Source organism: Panonychus citri, unplaced genomic scaffold (genome assembly GCF_014898815.1).
Source record: "Panonychus citri isolate SS breed McGregor unplaced genomic scaffold, ASM1489881v1 Contig00046, whole genome shotgun sequence".
Classification (NCBI taxonomy): domain Eukaryota; kingdom Metazoa; phylum Arthropoda; class Arachnida; order Trombidiformes; family Tetranychidae; genus Panonychus; species Panonychus citri.
Window position 1 is genome coordinate 45,497 of NW_026515451.1, and position 17,340 is coordinate 62,836.

Below are 17,340 nucleotides of genomic sequence, written 5' to 3' on the forward strand. Positions count from 1 at the left end.
ATTCCGTAACAATTAGTAGATTATAATTGCTCCAATCAGACAATTCGTTAAATGTTAAAATAATCAGTTTTCTCTCAGCTGGAAATGAGAGAGAGAGAAAGAGAAAGATAAACAAATGAGTTGATCATCTGTTCATCTTCAAGGTAAGTCTTTTGTGTCTCTTGTTTATTTATGTTTCTAATTTCATAATCAACGATTTAATTTAGTCATTTGATTGTTTCTATTATTAACTTTTTTCTATTCTCTTGCTTTTTAATCAATTGTCTTAATCATTTCCCTTTCCTATTTGATTCTCATTGTTTCTCCTTGTCTGCTGGACGTATTCAATTGATTCTCTGTTTACATGATTACATTGATTTTCTAATTGTTTCTTTTTTTTATTCTCTTTCTTTTTTCCTTTTAGTTTGTGAATTAATTAATTAATGGCAACTTTGGATTTATTTGTGTTTATCATCTTAACCAATAGTAATATTATAACCAGGAAGCTTTTCTATTAAATTATTTACTTGTATTCATCCCAATGGATTATCATTCAATTGATAAGTGCTCATCATGTTACAACCAGAAAATGAGATTTGATTGAAATGTTTGTTTAGATTCACTAATTGTTGCTGTTTATGTGTTGGTGTTTCTAATTGTTTTCTAATCATTTCCGTAATATTTAATGTTATATTGTCTTCGCTGGACTATAACTCATCTTGATCTCTAACAAGTTAAATCTTCAAATACGAAATGAAGTTTTCTTAATCATTGAAGTCTGATGTTATTATTAAGGAATCGCAGCAATTGGAGTCGATCAAGAATCAAACATTTTCTCTTAATTATATCTAATCTTTATCTTAATCAAGATTGGATTAAATGTCATCTTAATTTATAATCTTCTCAACAAAAGGCTAGTCTTTTATATCCATTTTAATAGTGATGAGAAAAACATAATGACAGTTTAATTGTTGTTGATTAACTAGTCTTCATTTCTCATGGTGTATTATTATTGTTCATCATCAATATTTTAAAATCTTCATCTAGTCGTAATAATTAACCAATGTTCATCTTTAATTGTCATCAAATTTACCCAATATTGTTTTCTATTTATAATTTGTCTCAACACTTTTACATGAACGAATAACTTAACAATTGACTTAATCATGACTCGATTTTTTAATGTAATCATATTCATAACCTTCATTTCCTTAATTCTTGGTAAGTGATAATTGTAACTCCTAACTGATTTAATTGTATTAATTTCTCTCTCTTTCTCTTTGACATTTTAGTGATTCTTTTCTATGTTAAACTTGATCTTTATCATGAAAGCCATGGACTAATTAGTAGGACGAATTCACCTGACAGGACAAGTTACTCAATTCCTGATGAAGATCATATTCAACAATTAACACAAGAAAATCAAATTCTACTTGACCAATTAAAAGAGCTTGAACTTAGAATTGAAGTGTTGGAAGGTTCATCTACCAAGAAAGTTCCGGTTACTCGTCGATTATCATCACCTGAACGTAAACGAATTCTGGTCACTGGTGGAGCGGGTTTTGTGGGGTCACATTTGGTCGATACTCTAATGAAAAGTGGCCATGAAGTGACCGTAGTTGACAATTTTTTCACTGGTAGAAAACGTAATCTACATCATTGGTTTTCTCATAAAAACTTTGAATTGATCCATCATGATATAGTTAACCCTTTATACATTGAAGTTGATCAGATTTACCATCTTGCCTCTCCAGCCTCACCTCCTCATTACATGTTTAATCCAGTGAAAACAATCAAGACCAATGCCTTGGGGACAATTAATATGCTTGGTTTAGCCAAACGAATCGGTGCTAGAGTTTTGGTTGCGTCAACATCAGAGGTTTACGGAGATCCTCAAGTTCATCCACAATCGGAAGATTATTGGGGAAACGTTAATCCAATTGGACCAAGATCTTGTTACGATGAGGGTAAACGAATTGCCGAAGCGCTTTCATATGCTTATGCTAAACAAGAAGGTGTCAATGTGAGAGTTGCTCGAATCTTCAACACCTATGGACCTCGAATGAACATGAACGATGGTCGAGTTGTCTCTAATTTTATCATGCAATCACTTCGCAATCAATCAATTACCGTTTACGGTGATGGTTCACAGACTCGCTCATTTGCTTATATCGATGATCTAGTTGATGGTCTAATTAGACTGATGAACAGCAATTTCTCCCAACCAGTTAATCTTGGTAATCCCGATGAATATACTATCCTACAATTTGCAATTCTAATTAAAAATCTAGTGGGTACAACCAGTCAAATTGTATTTACCGATGGTGTTGAAGATGATCCTCAACGACGTCGACCTGATATTCATCGAGCTGAACAGCAATTAAATTGGACTCCCAAAGTACCTTTGAAAATTGGATTACAGAAAACGGTTGAATATTTTAGGAAAGAAATATCAAATTTGGAATAGTCATAATTAACGAAATTGCCAATCAAATGGATTATTTTACCAACCATCAAAACGAACAATTTGCCATAATTTAAACTACAAAGATAGAAACTACAAAAATGAATTAATCATGATACAGTTCAATGAACAGAATGAATTGTTAATTTGATCTCTTCTTGATTTGTGCCAGACTTAGAATGCTGATCTAATCAATTTACAAATTGTTATTATTTATTTAATCACGAATGAGGGAGATAATCAACAACTTCTCTCGCAGGAATCAACGAAATGCTTTCATTACTGTTGCCTCTAAAAATGGAACAATTAATTTCCAATGCGAAGTTTAACACTTTAATTAACATAATTATCTTTCATCATCTCATTTATCGAGTCATCTTTGACCCATCCGAACCATTATTAAATTTATCTTTATCACTAAATCAATAATCACATTTTTGTTTATCAAGAATAATTTCAATTGATTGATTTGATTGTTTTAGATTATAAAAGGAAAAGATTAAATTATTGTTTCTCCGGTGCTTTTTGAATCTAAACCATGGAGATGTTGATTAAGGGTTTCGAATAGTTCAGAGGCCGATGGACGTTCAGACGATTTCGGGTTAGTACATTTACGAACAACCTCTCGAAGTAGCTCGATGATTCCTTGATCTTCCGGCGATTTAACATAATTCTGCTTATTATTAACCTCCTTCTTCATCATCATACTCTGTAATTAGAATAAAACAAATATGATTATTAGTACAACAGGAAGATAATATTATTCGGATTGATTTATATTCAGTTAATTTCATCTCTATCAGTTTCTCTCACCTCAAGAAATACTAAAAATCAACAATAGAAAACTTTGTAATTGTTTATCAACAATTACGCAGAAAAAAAAATCCCACCAAGAGATTTTAATACTTTATTGAAATAAAGTAAATTGTTTATTCAAAACAAACACTTTAAATCAATTCAATGTAAACAAATTATTACATGAGATTGTTCAACAATCTCACAAGTTTTTCAATGTCAGTTGTAACATTGTTATTATATTTATAACAATATACACATTATGATAACAATGAATACGATTCACAAATTGTAATAAAATCAAAGACAATCACAAATATTCAAGTGCAATAATTTATCTAGCAAATTATTGAGCTACCAAGAGGAAATGATGGTTGAATTGGTTGTTTCAAAGGAATAGGAAAAGGCCAACAAACCACAAGAAAAACAACCAATCAAAGTACATTAGCACAGAGGAACATGAAACAAGATGGAAAGTCGTTCTTAATTACTGACCAAAAGTTAATCAACTCAACAAAAAGAAAACAAAATAAGAGAGAGAGAGAGGGAAAAAATAGTAACCAAGAGTAAATCTGGAGAACATATCTCAAAATGTTTCAAATAAATTGAGAAAAAGTAAAGCAAATAAACAACTGATCAAAACGATAAAAGGTCCAGGTAAATATAAGCGTAAATTGTTGTTTGATTAAATCACTTTTACATCAATGGAAAATGTTAATCTTTGAGTGAGAGAGAGAGAGAAACCGAGAGAGTAAAGATGATTAACCAGAGTAGAAATGATTTGATTACTGTAACTCACTTGATCTTGTTGAATGGCCTGAGGAAGGGAAGAGAATTAAAGAAAAACAAGGAATTATATGTGACAGTTGAATTGCGATAAATTGTCAAATAATGAAACACAAATAAAGAAGAAAACAACAAACCTTGTGATCAATTTGAAGAGAAAAAAAAGAAAAACAACTCAGTAACCATGGAAACGAAAGAGAAAGAGAGATTATTTTTCTTCTATTTGCCATTTACATTTTCTCTTTTATTGTGTCTAATTCAGTTTAATTGTAATTCTTTTTATTTTATTATTAATTTTAATCCACAATTGGAATGGTTCTATTATGGCCCATTTTTTCCGAGGTATTTCAAGATATTTGTCAGGTAAGAATTTTAATTACACTAATTAGTCTTTAAATAGAAAAAAACAATTTGATCAAATTTCCTTTTTTCATCCTCTATGTGACTCTCTTTCTTTCTCTCTCTTGACTTTCTGATTCTTCATCATCATCTTTCTTTTCCTCTTTCTCTCTTTCTCTTTATTTGCTTATTTCTCTTACACCTTATGTCTGATGTAATTTTGTTATTTTCATGTAAACAATTTCAATTGGTTTCTAATCAATTTTACTCGTTAAAGAATATTTAAAATATTCTCTTTAGAATTTTAATTCTCTTTCAGGAGTATATTCTTTTTCCATCCTCTCTCTCTCTCTTCTTACTTTTACCTAACCTTATGTGTCAAAATAAATTGTGACCTAACCTTTCACTAATAGGAGTTTGCCTTGTAAATGTAATGGCGGTTATGGTTATGATGATATTGAGTGAAAATTATTTCCACATTATAGTGTAACTTTTATCTCTAATTGTTACAATGTTTTCTTTTTTATTAAGACCTTTATTTTTTTCTTCTTAATTTCTAAGTTTTCCCCCTTTAGGTTCGTTTGTACTTGTGTTTTTTTTTCTCCACTGATTCTACAAAAGTCTAGTTTATATTCTTAACATTTTTATATTCCATTTGATCTCAATCTCTTCTCATAGCTTAATTTTTTTTCTCTTCTCTCTTTCTCTTTTCTCTTTCTATTTGATCAATGTTTTTCTCTTTAATTTAATGTCCAATTTCATCATTAACTTGTTTACATTTATTATTTGACTTTAACATTTTCGTTAGATGGAGTTACTGTTAACTCTTTCTATTCTTAACTGATTTCGTGTGTTAATTAAACTTGTTATGATTATATTATTACATTGAATTGAATTTTGGAAGCTTTTATTGTTTAACTAAATTACGCACCTAACCTAAAATCAAGGTTGAGTTGTTTACAACTATTTTTTTCCTGTAACTGTTTTTATATATTAACGATTTCACTCACAATCAGTCAATATATTTATACTCTCTCTCTCTCTTTCTTTCTTTCTTTCTTTCTTTTTCCTTGTAAATTTATTTATCTTCTCCACCCACTCAGGTATATTCCATAAGAAATTCTCTGACGAAGTTGACTTTTCACCAGGAGATAGGCGAGGATCTTCCAACCGTAATGGTTCCAGTATAAGGTCAAATGGTCGAACTACTAATGAAGATTCGTCCATTGTCAACGAGGGAATTGTTGATTTTATCTCAGTCGATCCTTCAGTGATTGATATTAAATTGAAGTGGGAAAAATGTCGCCTCAGTTTAGTATCCACGTCGACTGGTTACTCTCTTCACTTTTATTCTCCACCCAAATCAGTTAAATCCAAAGCTGAACTATTGTGTTCATCCATAGTCGAAGCAAGGGAAACAACAGTTCTAGAAATGCCCGATCAAGATTACACTTTTGTCCTTAAAGCGGAAACAGGATTGGAATATGTTATCGAGGCTTCCAGTGCATCTGAGCTTAAAGATTGGTTAAACATTATTCATGCATGTATGCAATGTAATAACTCCGAGAATATTGATTTAAATAATGTTGGTCTCACAGAATCAAACATTCGCAATGGTTCAATCTACAGACGTCACCTGAACTCGATATCAAGTGCGAATGGAGAAACGACCAATACAAACAACAACAGCACCAATGGTCATACCTCATCTCCAAATAATTCACAACCAAGTTCACCTTTGACCGGGGCCAATGATATTTCCCTTTTTCTCTCCCAATACCCTTGGTTTCATGGTTTACTCTCTCGAGCTGATGCCGCTGAATATGTTCTACGTGAAGGTTCATTAGGACATGGAATTTTTCTGGTTCGCCAGAGTGAAACTCGTAAAGGCGAATATGTTTTAACATTTAATTTTCATGGTCGCGCGAAACATTTAAGATTAACCATAAATGGTGAAGGTCAGTGTCGAGTTCAACATTTATGGTTTAGAAATGTTTTCGATATGTTGGATCATTTTCGTGTTCACTCAATTCCTCTCGAACTTGGAGGAACAGCTGATGTTACCCTCACCGATTTTGTTATTTATCAACCATACACACCTCCCAGTCCAACTCACAATTCAACAAACCTTTCTGACTTACAAAATCAACATCATCTCCATAATCATCATAACCATAATAATAATTCAACCCAATTCTCTCATCAACAATCTCAGTCTCTCAATAACACAGCCAGTGTACCAAACGGTAATAATAATAATAATAATACTTCAAATTCGCAGCCCAATCAAAATAGTCGATCATCAACACCAAACAGTAATTTCGAACCATCATCATCATCTCCGGAGTCTCGTCATAACTATTTACGAGAACGTGTTCCATCAATACCCGAAATTCAAGAAGTAATTACCTATGGAGGTTCAGTGCGCCTTCGAACTGTATCACTGGAGAATCTTAATCAACTTCAATCACAACATTTAGCAAGTGTTAATGGAACAACTCGAGCTGTTGATAATACTTATTCCTTTATTTAAAAACCCATCTGTTTAACCAATTAACCTTTTACCTTTAACTACTCTCTCTCTCTCTCTTACTGGTAACCAGTATTGCACCAACATGCAAAGATTATTTGGTGATTTTGGCTTAATCGGGTTAATCCAATTTTGATACCCAAACCTCTGTATTATATATTTAATCAAAAACTCGCAACTTGTATTTTGATGTGAACTGCAAGTCCAGATTGCAATCGAGTCTCTCTTTTTCTCTCTCTATCTCTCTCTCTCTCTCTTTCTGTCTTTTCTCTCTTAATTTAAAATCTATCAAAAATTACTCTTGATAATCACAAAACAAGAAGTGAATTATCATCGGATTTAAATTGGTTGTATTGAAAAGTTGATGATCTCAATATCGCATATCATCAACGTTCTTATTATTTTTGTTTGTTTTTTGGTTTACTTTGTTTTCTTTTCTCCCTCTTCCTCTCATCTTCTCATCATCTCCCTTTTTTCATCTATTGCTCAAGGAGCAACATCCACATTCATGTAAACATTTTACAATAATCTAGTCCAACCTGAATTAACTGTTAATCAAGAGCAAACTGAAATGAACGAATAATATTATTAACCATCGATCAATTCATTAAGTGAATTAACTTAATTGTAACAAGAAAAAAGGTTGATGGCTTATTGACATTTGTTTGATCTTCCTCTTACTCTTTTTCTCTCTGTAAATCTAATCTTTTGTCAATAGAAATTTTGTCAAAATCCCTAAAATCAATTGAAAAGAAACAAAAAACCAAAACTGTTCTCAATTAAAAATCAATCCAAAAGTGAAAACATCAAATTAATAATCAATTTCTTTTAATTTTGAAAATTTTACTTGGTTCATTTCTCTATAAATGGAATTATTGAAACGTTTGAATTATCCCCAAGAAAAGATACTTGATTATTATTGGAAGAATCAAGAACTATGAAAATGATAAAATTCCAATTTTGATACGATTAAGACAATTAACTTTTCTTTTTCTTTTGTTAATTGTTACACTTTCATTTTGTTGACTTTTGACGGTAAAAAAAAGCTTCATCTAAATAAGATAATTCATCTGAATGGTAAATGTTCAAGTCTATGACTAGGTTCCATTAACTATTGTTATTGATTACATGTACCGAAACTCATCATAACCTCACTTGTGAGTGGATTATAATTAAAATAAATAACAAACTGACGAATCAGAAAGTTGATGGTTTTTTTTTCAACGTAATCTCTTGAAAAGTTGAGGAATTGAGAACATAATGTTTAAGGGAGAGAGAGAAGAAATTATTTTGGAAGAGTATGGTTGGTGTAGAGAGGAGAAAAGGAGGATGAGAACGAGAAATTTAAAGTTACATTGTTGTTTTGGTTTTTCAATTATCAAAATTGTTTTTTTTGTTGTATTAATTTTAGTTGCATTGAATTAGATGCTAATTGTTGTTGTGATTGATTGACCTTGAAAAGTTCAAAGGTCAAGAAAAAAAATGTGATGACTATTATTCTCTACGTGCTCGCCTTAATCTGGCTTTGCCTTTTTCTTCTACTTCTTTCTCTTCTTCTACCTCTTCGGGTTCCTCTTCTTCTTCCTCTTCTTCTTCTTCGTCTTCTTCATTATCTTGTCTTGTTATTGGCTCTTCTCTTTCTCCAATTTCTTCCTCTTCCTCCTCTTCTTCAATTTCTTCCGATTCCGTTGAAAGTTCAAACTCTTCTCGACCTTGGTCTTCTTTAAGAGGTTCCTCTTTCTCTTTGGGTGCAGCTTTGGATGATCCTCGAGTTGTGGGAGGTGAAGCACGACTACTACTTGAAGTTGATGGACCGGGAACTGGATCGTCTCCACTTACATCGAATTTTGAATCACTTGAAGATTTTTTGCTCCCCTCGGTTGATTCTTTCTTTTTAGGGCTTAGAACACGGATGAGCAGGAAAATAGGCACTAATAAGGAAAGAACGTAAACAGCCCAAAGCCAAGGCTTCTTGTTTGTAGATCGGATGAAACTTTGGAACCAATTTTCTGTCTTTTCATCATTCAGATCTTTCTTGAGTTGATACGTATGATCGGCTACATTGTTTGCAAGATCTACATCACTGGTGATCAAAATATTGTCAAAAACTATTCCATCAGAAATGGTCCATAGTTCAAAGGCAACAGCATCGAAAGGAATCATTTTGTAAGGATTAAGTTCTTCAAAGAAATCAGGATTTGGAATCTTTCGAGGAGCCCATTTTCCTTGATAACTTGGATTGGCAATAAGAGGTGGCTTCCATTTTCCTTTGTATTTGGGATTATCAATTAGAGGAGCCTTCCATGGTCCACATCCAGAGACGGAGGCACATCTAACGTTGTTAATAAGAGGAGGTTCCCATTCTCCATCCATTTCTGTAATAAAATGAGATAATATTAGAAATTTTTGACTTGCATGATATACAAATGAGAAATAAAAATAAAAACAATTCAACTGGAAAGTAAAATTTACCTTCAGACCAATCATCGGGTTTCTTGGCTTCAGGATCTGGTACCATTTCTGGTTCATCTTCAAGCCAATCAGATGGTTTTTGTGCATTGGTATCTACGATCTTTCTCGGTTCATTTTCATCCCAATCATCTGGTTTCTTGGCATTAGGGTCTGGAATTTTTTCTCTTTCATCCCAGTCCTCTGGCTTTGTATCATTTGGATCATCAATCTCTTTAGGTGGATTGACTGGTGGATTAAAATCTTCCAATAAACTACCTTTACCTACAATTTTCTTATCGACAGATATTTCATAGGTATTATCGGGTCTTACGATAAGTCTGAATAAATGCCATTTATTGTCAGTAATGGCATCATTAAGACCGGTAACCGCAGCAGCTTTTTTCCAATGAATCTCTCGGAGAGAATTGTTTTTCTTATTTCGATGATTGAAGATGAAGTGTAATTTATGTTCATTTCCACATTTATCCGGTCCAAACATGATAGAATAAGGAGATTTATCCTGAATCTTACTAAGATCGCCACTCGGAGATTGTAAAAGTTTAAGATATGCTCCACCACATTCTTGTCCATTTCTGAATTGAACATCATATTGGACTACTAAGTTATCTCCCTTGAAATCATATGGTTTCGAGAGTTTAACCCCAATGGCATGGTGTTTAGCTCGACTGTTCATCATCAAACCAAGATCTCCTAAATAAAATCAATAATAATAGTCATTGTTAGATTTTGGATAAATGATAAGTTCGAAGTTAATTATCACATGGTAAAACTCTAAAATGATAACATCTACCCCTACGCTACCATTTTTTGTAGACATGTTCCAATTTTTTGTCTTCCTTTTTCATGACGTAAAAGTGTATTGCACTTAAAGAAATATATTTATCTTTGAAGAATCTACAAGAACATGATATGAAGAGAGGAGAATAAGCTTTTCTAGACCTGTTCCAACTTTTTTTCTATTAAACTAACAAATGTAAAGGTTAGGATACGACACTAAATTAAAAAAACAACCATTGTGTGTACTAAACATAACAAAGATGGAGATAACATGAAGAAAAAATCTATTAATTAGTTGTTAGAAATCAGCAAGTAATGAAAAGAAAAGGAGAAAAGAATGAGAGAGCTAACAAAAATACAAGGTTGAATATTGATTAAACTAATGATAACATTTACTGAAGAAAAAACTCAATATTATCAATTAATTACTGAATTGAAAAACAATCAATTTTATCATCTTGAGTCTAGAATGATGAAAAGAAGATGGTGAGAGAGGCAGATAGAAAGTAAAAGTGATCCATCAGCTAAAATACATAAACTAAAGGTAACATTCGATGGAGAAAGAGAATGTTGAAAAATTTCTATTTTTCTCTCGAATATTCAAATCCAATGGATTAGATGAAAGAGGATAATATTTGGAGATAAATGTTGATTAAAGATAAAGGAGAGAGGAAGGAAGGAAGGAAATCTACACATTGGTTACGGTCGAATCAACTTAATACACGTTGCAATAGAAAAACTATATTATCTCTTATTAGAAAAAAGAATTGAACACCAAGCGAATCTTAATTCCAAGATAACTTGCATTACTTTAAAATTAAGAATCATTGTCAGCAAAAATTATGAGAAGATAGAAGATCAATTTTCTAAGAGGAAGAGACAATAAAAATTGATTAACTTGTTTGAATTGGAAATAGTAGTCTAGGAGAAAAAGAAAAAGAAAAGGAGAAGACATCAAGTAGAAGGGGCTTCTTTTTTCTATCTCTTTTTTACTTCCTTTGGAAGCCTAAAGTCAGATGAGAATGATAATTTCTTAGGTTGATATTATTATATACTGATGATTAGGTTACAATCTCCTTACCTGGCATCTTTTCAACGGTGGGCACAATTTCCCATTGTCCATCATATTTATCATCATCGGAATCAGATTTGGTTGCCTTTGAAGTGACCCAAATTTTTTGATAGTTACTTTTAACATCAAAAGGCTCATAAAGGTAAACATTATCCAAGGGAACAACAGGAGTCTTGTAATCAACCTTTTCTTCATCTAAATCACTTGCTATTGATGATGAAGATGATGATGACGGTGATGGAGATGATGATGATGAAGATGGACTAATATCTTCTTTACCACTTTTTGTCTCACTAGAATCAATATCTTCCTTACACAGTGTTGATTGTACTGTGAAAATCAGGAAAAAGATGAAGATCGACTTAAACCAGGGTAGTGTTAACATCTTTGAATAAATTAATTGTTCCAATAACAATTAGAATATAAAAAAATTCTCCCAACACAATGAGAGTCGGAAAACAAAAATGAATTTGAAGTGAACAAAAAATAGAAAAGAAAAAAATCCAAGGGACCAATCACTTATTTCCAAGTGAAAATTTTCCAAAAAAAATTCGCCGGTTTTTTAATCCATTTGAATTCTCGAATTAAATTATTTCGATCAAATCAAAAACAAACACCAGTCACAATTAGAAAGAGAGATTCTTAACAATCAACAATTATCGAAATAATGAAAAATTCTAGAAAAAGAATAAAATTGAAAAAAGAACAAAAATCAAATTAATTATTAAGAATAAAAGAAAAGAAGAAAAGAAAAATATTCCAATCAAAATGACCAACCGACAATCTGATTAATGGAATTGGTTGATTTTAATTTTTCGATGTTCAATCAACAGGTGAATTAATTAAATTGTAGAAAATTAATTAATTCCAATCAAATGGAGAACAGAATTTTCTCAGTTTCTATTCTGAAATAAAGAGGACGTTACCATTCATGTTGTTTTCTATTCTCTTCTGGTGTTGAATGTCATTCATTTGATTTTCATTGTTATCGTTTCTTTTTTTCCAATTATCTATTTTAATCTAATCAATTTGAAATAATTAATTTCTCTTTTTTGTGCTCTGTTAATTGTTGCAAAGAGAAACAATTAATTTCGATTGGAAAAGGTAGAGAGATCTGTGTGTTTACCAATTAAACGCCTTTCTCGCCTCTTTCTGTTGTCGCTTCTCTTTCTCTTCCTCTGTCTTTTTACTGTTAATCTCACCAACGAGTGTCCTGAATGTCACCGATCTGTTAAAAGTCATTGGACATTTTTCTTTGCATTTTTTTCTCTTTAATCAATTTAAATTGTTTTACCTGTGCTGTGGATATTCAATACATTTAGATTAATTTGATTTCTAATATTCCATTTGATTGTAATAGTGTAATTTTCCCATTTTTCGGCTCATTGTTACTCAGCCTCAAGTAAACAGGTGAGTTCAATTGGATTACTGGCTAATTAATATTCTCCTTTTTCTCATTCCTGTGTCTATGATTTATTCTGCATCTTCGCCATTGAATTGATTAATTATTCTTTTTTCTCTCTTTCATTTTCTACAGGTAGTAACCGTTTTTTTTTCATCAATAAATATGAGTGATTATTGGCTTATCTCAGCTCCTGGAGAGAAAACAATTCAACAAACATGGGAGGCTCTAAATAATGCTACAAGTAAACAAGATTTAGCCAAGAACTCTAAATTTCCCATTCCAGACCTTAAAGTTGGTACTTTGGACACACTTGTTGGACTCTCTGATGATCTGGCTAAACTTGACACTTACGTTGAAAGCGTTTGTCGTAAATTAGCAACTTGTATTCATGATACCCTTGAGAACAAGAATGACAACATAAACGAACACTTAAAAGCCAATGGTCAAGAATTAAGCAAATATTTAACACAGTTTCAGTGGGAAAAGGCGAAATATCCATCACAGCAAAGTCTTAAAGTCCTTTACGATATAATAAACAAGCAGCTATCGCAAATTGATGCTGATCTCAAGACAAAATCGTCGGTTTATAATTCGTTGAAAGGTTCGTAGTCGTTATTATAAGTTACAAATTTAGATACATTTATTATAAGTAGTAGTTTGGTGGTTATTTATCAAACCATATCGATTTCTAATCTCATCTTTTATTTCTAATTTTCTATTCTATCACTCAATTTTTCAGGTACTTTACAATCGATGGAGAGAAAACAAACTGGCTCCCTTCTAGTCCGAAATCTTGGCGATATTTGTGAAAAGAAACACTTTGTTTTGGGCTCGGAATATCTCACAACCTTACTGGTTGTTGTGCCTAAAGCATATTTCAAAGAATGGAATGCAAAGTATGAGAAAATTACCGATCTTGTTGTTCCTCGATCATCTGAGTTGATCTCTGAGGATAACGAACACGGATTATTCACAGTTACAGTGTTCTCTAAGTGCATCGATGATTTTAAAACTCGTTGTCGAGAACACAAGTTTATTGTTCGAGATTTCCAATACAACGAACAAGAGATTGCCGATAGTAAGAACATGCTTGCTAAATTAGAAATAGACAAGGAGAAGAAGTTACAAAATCTTCTAAGATGGTTAAAGATCAATTTCTCCGAAACCTTTATCGCTTGGGTCCATGTTAAAGCGTTGAGAGTTTTCGTCGAATCGGTTTTACGTTATGGACTTCCAGTCAATTTTCTTGCAGTACTTATACATCCTAATAAGAAACAACAAAGGAAACTTCGTGAAACCTTGAACAGTCTCTATTCTCATCTGGATTCATCAGCCACCGGTGGGCCAGTTGAAGATATTCCCGGATTGAATATGGGCCCGCAAGAATATTATCCATACGTTTATTTCAAGATTAACATTGACATGTTATCTAATCCATAAGGTTCTTGTCGAAATGCTGCCCATAATGATGGAGATTATCAAATATTAAATGGAGAGACAGAGAAAGAAAGAGAAAGAGAAAAATTTACCCTCGATGATGATAAATCTGCACATACATATACAAATACAACAATTGATTCCTACGGAAAAAAAAGTTAACGTTGATTCCGGTTGTTTTGAGGATGAATTTTAAACAAGTTTAAACAAGCTGTTAATATAAACACAATTAACCCAAATATGTGAACCAAGTTAGTCAAAAATTAGTTTTCAAGTCTTCAATGTTTTCCCGTTGGACGATAAATAAGACAAAGAAAACAAGCGATCTTTACATTGAGTGACCTTTAATTTCCTTGGTGGGCATTTAAGGTCAAGATAATTCCCGTTTCTTTTTTTGCTTGAGACAATTTTTGTTCCCATTATTTATAATCAAGTATGAAAACAAATTACAATTACAAACATATACACACACTTATATATAAATATATCAGAGAGAATGAGTTATAATGAGTTAATCTACAAACTCAATTGAATTGTTTTATCGAATTGTTTTTCCTTGAGAAACAAATATCTTTTGTTACTCTTTACCCTGTTCTTTGTTTTCTTTGTTTACAATCTATTTCCGATTTATATATATAATTATTTCCCAATTATAATTCCAATCAATATTATACACAAAGAAATGAAAAAAAAAATATAATTGCCAAACGAATGTATAAAAACTCAGAGACACAGATTTGGATTTTGGAATCTGAAGATAATCGAGAATCAAAAATAATAATCACAAATAAAAATGACTCATAATCATGTTGTTCTTTTTATGATGATGCCCCAGGATAAATTGCACTTTAATTGTAATTATCAAGTGTTTTGGGTGTTAAAAAAATGTAACAATTAGTTGAATTTAATGATTGCAATGGTGCCTCGATTGTCCAAACGACCAGTGTAACAAATTGCATAAAGTGAATTGGCGATGAACAATTAATGAAATATTAGTGAAATTTAATAGTTTTGTTTGTTGATAAATCACATCTTTCTCCAGGGTTATTGTTAATTGTTGATTAATTGCAGTGTAATTTAGTTTTCGATGATGATTCTCTCTCTGGTTTTTTCTTTGCTTGTCCTTCAAGAGCTTCTTTCTCTAGGAAACTAAATTACAATAGAAAAAGATTATAAAAGGAAATGTATGTTTAGCTAATTAGTGGAAAAAAGTAATCTTTCAATTGTAAGTGATTAGTTAATTTACCTAAACCATAGAAATGGTAGACAAATTGTTCCAAAATGCCAAATTGAATGAGCATCCAAAATGAAATAGATTGGAGGGAAATCGTTAATCTCAAAGATGAGAAGACAATTAACTAGTAGAATTGATATGACACATTTGACAATATGATGATCTTTTAATTGTGACATCGGTATAGTTGCAAGTCTCTTGTAGGCCCAAATTAACCATAAAAGTGAACTGGAAAAGCCTAAGGAGAAATAAACAACAATGAGAGAGAAATTAAAACCATGAGATTGATTCAAGATTCAATGAGAAATGAATGAATCTTACCAGCAACAAGATTCGCCTTCATATTGAAAGCATAATCAAATTGTACAAAAATAAGGTAATAAACATGATACAAATAGTAACTAATAAAAGGTAATAACAGTGAAGTGTGAATGGTTGATCTTTTTCCAGGTAAATCGAGGTGTTCATCTATCATTCTGACAACAATGGCATAGAAAGAAAACAGAACAGTCGAAAATGCAGAAAAATAATCCAACCTCTGTAGAAGAAAATGCAAAACAAAACATTAGAATGTAAATCGAGATCGAGATCGAGATCGAACAATTTACCAATGTTCTAATTTCAATACCTCAGTTAGTAGAGTGTCTCTACTGTGAAAAACAGTCGACCAGAGCCAAGCATTCATACTAAGAATGGCTCCAATCGTAGTGACCTTGAAATAAGGATCGACAATGTTTCCAACAGTAAAACCCTTGTCCAGATCATCGGACGGACTTTCCTGGAGAATCCGTTTAGCATAACGAGTCCAAGCGAGATAAGTAGTGACCAAATTCAAGAGGGAAAATAAGGCCGATGCCGGTTCTTGGATTCCAAAGAATCGATAAAAAGTCCACTAGAAAAGAAAAGTGAAAAACACTCAATTAGAAAAACGAATGTGATTATTGAGAAAAGGAAAAAAAATAGAAAAGAAAACAGGTAAACATAATAACATATTCTCTCATCTGGAAACAATTCTGGTTCTAATTTTACGGATGAAGGAGAAAGAAGAATATCACTTTCACTGGGTAAGTAGAGACACTTTTGTGACAATTAAGAATAACTGTTAAGTGAGAATAATTGATTACCTTTCCATGGAACTGAGGTAAAAGATTTCTCTCCAATTCCAATTCAACGAGAAGAAAATCAATTGTTGACCATTGGCATTGATATTTACACTCTTCTTCACAGCTCCATAGAGTTAAATTCAGATGAACTGGTTGATTGGTCCAAAATTTTTCTAATTCCTCTTGGTTAGAACAATTTGATGATAAACAATCAGTTAAACATTTCCGGTAATAGGAAAGGTGATCACCAACTGATCCTTTAACATGACCAATGAAATTGAGTGATGAGAGAAACACAAACAGTTGCAAGGTCAATAGGAAAATCTTGTTAATCATTGATTATAACGATTGCGACTATTTGGTAACATTTAGAAGACAATTAACTGGTAACAATTAGTATTCGCAATCGGAGAAAATGGAACATAATCAAAATATAGAAAAGAAAAGAAAAACATGAATGATAAACAAAAAGAAAAACAAACCAGAGGAAGAGCTTTTCCTCTTTCTCTCTGATGAGTTGTAATAATTTCTCAATGAAGATGAAGGTGAGAGAGAAACCGAGACTTGAAACTGGAAGAGAAGAAGAAGAGAAAGCAAAAAAGAAAGAAAAAAGAAAGAGTCGAGTGTTTTCTCTTCTCAATTAATTTGATAGAAAGTTGATCAACCTTAATAATCAGAATTGTTGCCCATCACTTTGGATCCATTGAGAATCATCATTACAACGGTTTCCTAATTGTTAACATTTCATTTCCTGTTAACGGAAAAAATTGACTATTGATCAGTGGAAATGAAGAAACATTGATTCAGTTTAGAATCGTGATATTAATCATTTCAATCAATTCCTCATCAGTGAGAATCAGTTAATTTAAATGCCATTAGGATGATTTTTATTGGCTCGAAGGACAAAAAGTTCGAGAATTTTTTTAATGTTCAAACTGTTCAAAGTT

The 17,340-nt window shown here is 31.9% G+C and overlaps 5 protein-coding genes and 1 long non-coding RNA gene across 6 annotated transcripts; 3 read left to right on the plus strand and 3 right to left on the minus strand.

Annotated features, from left to right (window-relative positions):
* The first annotated feature begins 26 nt into the window (after window positions 1–26).
* On the plus strand, window positions 27–2,872 carry LOC128398182 (UDP-glucuronic acid decarboxylase 1-like). Its single transcript, XM_053359012.1, has 3 exons — window positions 27–143; window positions 404–1,200; window positions 1,272–2,872. The coding sequence occupies exons 2-3, from the start codon at window positions 1,146–1,148 to the stop codon at window positions 2,444–2,446; spliced, it is 1,230 nt and encodes a 409-aa protein (XP_053214987.1). The 5' UTR covers window positions 27–143; window positions 404–1,145; the 3' UTR covers window positions 2,447–2,872.
* On the minus strand, window positions 2,754–4,190 carry LOC128398193 (uncharacterized). Its single transcript, XR_008327073.1, has 2 exons — window positions 4,038–4,190; window positions 2,754–3,152 (listed from the first exon to the last, which is right to left on the minus strand). It is a non-coding gene; the product is annotated as an uncharacterized LOC128398193 (long non-coding RNA).
* A 40-nt stretch (window positions 4,191–4,230) lies between these two features.
* LOC128398181 (SH2B adapter protein 2-like) lies at window positions 4,231–7,704 on the plus strand. The gene is made up of 2 exons (XM_053359011.1): window positions 4,231–4,387; window positions 5,467–7,704. The coding sequence occupies exons 1-2, from the start codon at window positions 4,348–4,350 to the stop codon at window positions 6,894–6,896; spliced, it is 1,470 nt and encodes a 489-aa protein (XP_053214986.1). The 5' UTR covers window positions 4,231–4,347; the 3' UTR covers window positions 6,897–7,704.
* A 267-nt stretch (window positions 7,705–7,971) lies between these two features.
* On the minus strand, window positions 7,972–11,695 carry LOC128398180 (calnexin-like). The gene is made up of 3 exons (XM_053359010.1): window positions 11,224–11,695; window positions 9,366–10,055; window positions 7,972–9,268 (listed from the first exon to the last, which is right to left on the minus strand). The coding sequence occupies exons 1-3, from the start codon at window positions 11,597–11,599 to the stop codon at window positions 8,388–8,390; spliced, it is 1,947 nt and encodes a 648-aa protein (XP_053214985.1). The 5' UTR covers window positions 11,600–11,695; the 3' UTR covers window positions 7,972–8,387.
* A 455-nt stretch (window positions 11,696–12,150) lies between these two features.
* Window positions 12,151–14,883, plus strand: LOC128398183 (V-type proton ATPase subunit C-like). The gene is made up of 3 exons (XM_053359013.1): window positions 12,151–12,624; window positions 12,752–13,220; window positions 13,359–14,883. The coding sequence occupies exons 2-3, from the start codon at window positions 12,782–12,784 to the stop codon at window positions 14,057–14,059; spliced, it is 1,140 nt and encodes a 379-aa protein (XP_053214988.1). The 5' UTR covers window positions 12,151–12,624; window positions 12,752–12,781; the 3' UTR covers window positions 14,060–14,883.
* Window positions 14,866–17,094, minus strand: LOC128398186 (post-GPI attachment to proteins factor 3-like). The gene is made up of 5 exons (XM_053359015.1): window positions 16,415–17,094; window positions 15,919–16,182; window positions 15,612–15,828; window positions 15,303–15,528; window positions 14,866–15,205 (listed from the first exon to the last, which is right to left on the minus strand). The coding sequence occupies exons 1-5, from the start codon at window positions 16,727–16,729 to the stop codon at window positions 15,118–15,120; spliced, it is 1,110 nt and encodes a 369-aa protein (XP_053214990.1). The 5' UTR covers window positions 16,730–17,094; the 3' UTR covers window positions 14,866–15,117.
* Window positions 17,095–17,340: the final 246 nt, after the last annotated feature.

Coding starts and splice junctions, on each gene's coding strand:
- LOC128398182 (XM_053359012.1), top strand. CDS start 1,146: ATGACTCGATTTTTTAATGTAATCATATTCATAACCTTCATTTCCTTA. Junction 1,201..1,271: donor CTTCATTTCCTTAATTCTTG/GTAAGTGATAAT, acceptor TTGACATTTTAG/TGATTCTTTTCTATGTTAAA.
- LOC128398186 (XM_053359015.1), bottom strand. CDS start 16,729: ATGATTAACAAGATTTTCCTATTGACCTTGCAACTGTTTGTGTTTCTC. Junction 15,529..15,611: donor GAAGGCGAATCTTGTTGCTG/GTAAGATTCATT, acceptor ATTTCTCCTTAG/GCTTTTCCAGTTCACTTTTA. Junction 15,206..15,302: donor CTACCATTTCTATGGTTTAG/GTAAATTAACTA, acceptor ATTGTAATTTAG/TTTCCTAGAGAAAGAAGCTC.
- LOC128398183 (XM_053359013.1), top strand. CDS start 12,782: ATGAGTGATTATTGGCTTATCTCAGCTCCTGGAGAGAAAACAATTCAA. Junction 13,221..13,358: donor GGTTTATAATTCGTTGAAAG/GTTCGTAGTCGT, acceptor TCAATTTTTCAG/GTACTTTACAATCGATGGAG.
- LOC128398181 (XM_053359011.1), top strand. CDS start 4,348: ATGGCCCATTTTTTCCGAGGTATTTCAAGATATTTGTCAG. Junction 4,388..5,466: donor TATTTCAAGATATTTGTCAG/GTAAGAATTTTA, acceptor CCACCCACTCAG/GTATATTCCATAAGAAATTC.
- LOC128398180 (XM_053359010.1), bottom strand. CDS start 11,599: ATGTTAACACTACCCTGGTTTAAGTCGATCTTCATCTTTTTCCTGATT. Junction 10,056..11,223: donor CACCGTTGAAAAGATGCCAG/GTAAGGAGATTG, acceptor GATTTTATTTAG/GAGATCTTGGTTTGATGATG. Junction 9,269..9,365: donor ACCCGATGATTGGTCTGAAG/GTAAATTTTACT, acceptor ATTTTATTACAG/AAATGGATGGAGAATGGGAA.